We start from the raw sequence: 3128 nt of genomic DNA, 5'->3' as shown, positions 1-3128 counted from the left end.
AGCCCCAAAACCCGGCACAGGCAGGACTCCCAAGGGCAGAAGTCTGAGCCCCCACAGACCTCCCCAGAAGCCCCAGCCCACTCCCCCAAGCCCAAGGTTGTAGAGCCTCCCGATGGTCTCTGCTCCTCAGCCAGTACCCTGGAGGGGCTCAGCGTCTCCGATGAGACCTGCCTCAGCACCTCGGAGCCCAGTGCCCGAGTTGCAGATTCCATGGGTGTCTCCCCAGAGGATCTGGATGACACTGGGCAAGTAGTACCAGAGCGGGGCCAGCTGAATGGGAAGCGGGACACGCTGTGGCTGGCGCTGAGGGAGACTGTGTACGACCCATCACTGCCTGCCTCCCACCAGAGCAGCTCGTCCTGGAAGGGCCGAGGGGGCCCTGGGGATGGCAGCCCCGTGGTGCTGCCCAACAGCCAGCCAGACCTGCCAGATGTTTGGCTGCGCAGGCCCAGCACCCACACCTCGGGTTACAGCAGCTGAGGGAGGCCCAGCGAGGCCAAACCGGGGTGCAGCACCCTTTCAGGGATGACCAAGCAGGAGTAGCACCAGCTGGAGCCTGAAGGTATCTCTCCACCATGGAGAGGTCTCACTCTCCGGCTGTGGATTTGAAACCCTGCCAAACGTTCCAGCCCTGATCTGGCTGCGGCTTACTCCTCACATCTGGAGGATTTAGCGGGGAGGGTCATCGGAGAGGAACATCAGGCTCTCCTTGTGACCTGCTGAGGGCTCGTCTGCCCCCACGGCACCAACCAGGACCCCCTCCTCTGGAAAGAGGAAAAGCCAGATGTGTAGCTCCAGGTTTTGGAGGGGTTGACCTGGACCTCTCCCCAGTGGCAAGAAGTTCAGTGAGACCAAGGGCTTATCCTTGGGACCCTGCCAGGGTACCTTACTGACCAGAAGAGCCTGGGGAACCCCTACAGCCTCCTGGGCCTCATCCCTTTGGAGGGCTCTTCATCAGGACACTTTTCTCTCTTTGGGGGGTTCTCTGGGCCAGAACTGGGCTGGAGCCTCCATCCTGAACTGCCATGCTGCCCTCACACCATCTGACCAGAAATTCTCCAAGGCCAGGCAGAGGTGACTGCTGGGAGTGACGCAAGAGGAGGGATGTCAGCCTCGGAGCCTCCCGAGATTGCAGGACAGTCCCTTGGGAAGCAGGCTCTGCTGCTCCCTCCTGTTAGAACAGTGATCCTTGACGCCCCTGGACCTGTCAGCCTTTTCGTAACCTCTCAGCTTCACTCTGGGCTGGCCTGCAGGTGGCCAGGCTCTCACTCCCGATCTGCAGGCAGAGATGCTGAGCTAAGAAGGCGCCCGAGTTTCCAGAGTCACACACTGGGACATGGCAGAGCAGGTTTCTGGCTCGTTCCACCCTGTAGCTCCCAGTCCCCTCCTAGCTACCTGCCTCAGGGACGTTGGTCTGTGGCTGTCCCGATCCTTTACCAACCCTCCCTCTCCCTCTGGGCCTCCATCTCCAGACAGACCATTACTCTGAGCAAACCCTGGAGTTCCTCCCAGCTCCCCTGTGCTTCCCACTGGAATCCGGCTGAGGTGCCTCCCAGCTAGGGGTCGTCAGGCTGGTCTGGCCCTCAGGCCTCAGGGTCATCCTCTTCTATGGCCGTCATGTATGGAGAGACCCTGACGGCGAGATACTGAGAGGTGGAAGAAGCTGAGTAGAATCCAGGTGAGGCAGGAGCTCAGATGTGGCCTTTGAGGAGTGCGTGAGTCTGCAGCTTCTCCCCAAGTCGGGCTCCCCAGGTGCCTAAGGACAGGTCTCCTTTGGGGGCCACTCAGCTGACCAAAAGCTGACTCCCCTTCCCCAAAGCAAAGTGTCTTTGACCAAGCTGTGCTGGTGTCAAACCTCTGGGAAGTTTGATCCCGTGCGAGAGCTCCTACGCTAGGTAGCATCAATAAGGTTATTGCATAAGGTATTATGAGGATACAGAGGTGTGAAAGGAAAATGGAACATTTGCCCTCAACAAGCTTACTTTCCAGCTGAGAAGACATTTTATGTACACACGCAAGCACTGGAACTCAACCTGCACTGGGTCACCAGGAAGGCTTCCTGGAGGAGGAGTGACTTGAAGCAGGCTTCAGAACATCAATGACCTCAGACTGGAAAGGGCCTTAGTGATCATCTATTCCAGCAGTTTTTAAACTTTGTAGCCTCAGGACCCTTTCTTCAAAGAACCCGTGTGTGGAAACACAATATGTAAAATGGATGAAAGACAACTATTCTAGGGGAGCCGGGCCTCCCTTTCTACTGAAGCCTCTCCGGGGCGCCTGAGGAACCCTTCAGGCTCCTGTCAGCTCCACAGAATGCCGTGAAATGTGGCCACTGGTCTAAGCCACTTTACAGATGAGTGGCAGAAAAGGGAAGGGATTTTTTCCCAGGACCGGATAGTCCATGGCAGAGCTGGAGGCCGATCTGAGGGCATTGCATTTTCATTTGTTTTGTCCCCCCTGTTATTTATTTATTTATTTTTAAATTTTATTTATTTATTTAAGTCCCCCCTGTTATTAAGACCTACCTCCCACCACAAGAAGCTCAGAAGAAGTGAAGCAGAAACCCAAATGAGACAAGGGCCTTGTGGAAGAGACCAAAGACAGTGGCCGGAATGACAGGATACCCTGGCTGCATGCGAGATAGGTAAATTGAGGTAACTAACTCCTGAGCCCCCAATGGGAGGCAGTGACTAGGATCTCATTTGGATCTGCCCCAGGGGTCTGCTGGGGCCTCTCTCTTCACGTCCAAGTAGCAGCCAGCCTCTCCAGCCTAGGACTGCTCATCCGGCCCTGTCTTTTCTGCAGCACCGTGGACACGTTCCTCTGTTGTCACATAGCTGGGCCGAGAGCATCCGGGCCTCATCTGGGACAATGAGCCCAGGGAGGACAAAGTGACCTTTCCTCCTGAGCATGAGTGAAGTCCTGCCTTGACTCAAAAGAGAATCCAGCATCTTAGTTGCTTCTCCTCAACTCACCTAAGGTCTTTCACCCGTGCTATGGGAGACAGCAGGTACTTGGACTCAAAAGAATCTTCTCCCTCCGTCGTTTCTCGCAAAGGGTATTTGGGACTGCAGCTTCGCACACTTTGCCTGAATATAGGAATGTTAGAGCAAGTATGGAGGGGTGGG

General features: G+C 55.9%; 1 protein-coding gene across 1 annotated transcript in view; it reads left to right on the top strand.

Moving 5' to 3' along the window:
• DISP2 (dispatched RND transporter family member 2) overlaps positions 1-3115 on the top strand; it is a gene marked incomplete at its 5' end in the record, with an annotated part of 18573 nt that extends 15458 nt beyond the window's left edge. Inside the window, one exon of the mRNA XM_027775840.1 lies at positions 21-3115. Within this exon, the coding sequence (XP_027631641.1) occupies positions 21-480 (460 nt within the window). The remainder of the gene's footprint in view (positions 1-20) is intronic.
• Positions 3116-3128: the final 13 nt, after the last annotated feature.

Source organism: Tupaia chinensis, unplaced genomic scaffold (assembly GCF_000334495.1).
Source record: "Tupaia chinensis unplaced genomic scaffold, TupChi_1.0 Scaffold000605_1, whole genome shotgun sequence".
Taxonomy (NCBI): Eukaryota; Metazoa; Chordata; class Mammalia; order Scandentia; family Tupaiidae; genus Tupaia; species Tupaia belangeri.
The sequence above is the reverse complement of the archived record's forward strand: the minus strand, read 5'-3'. Positions and strand labels throughout refer to the sequence as shown.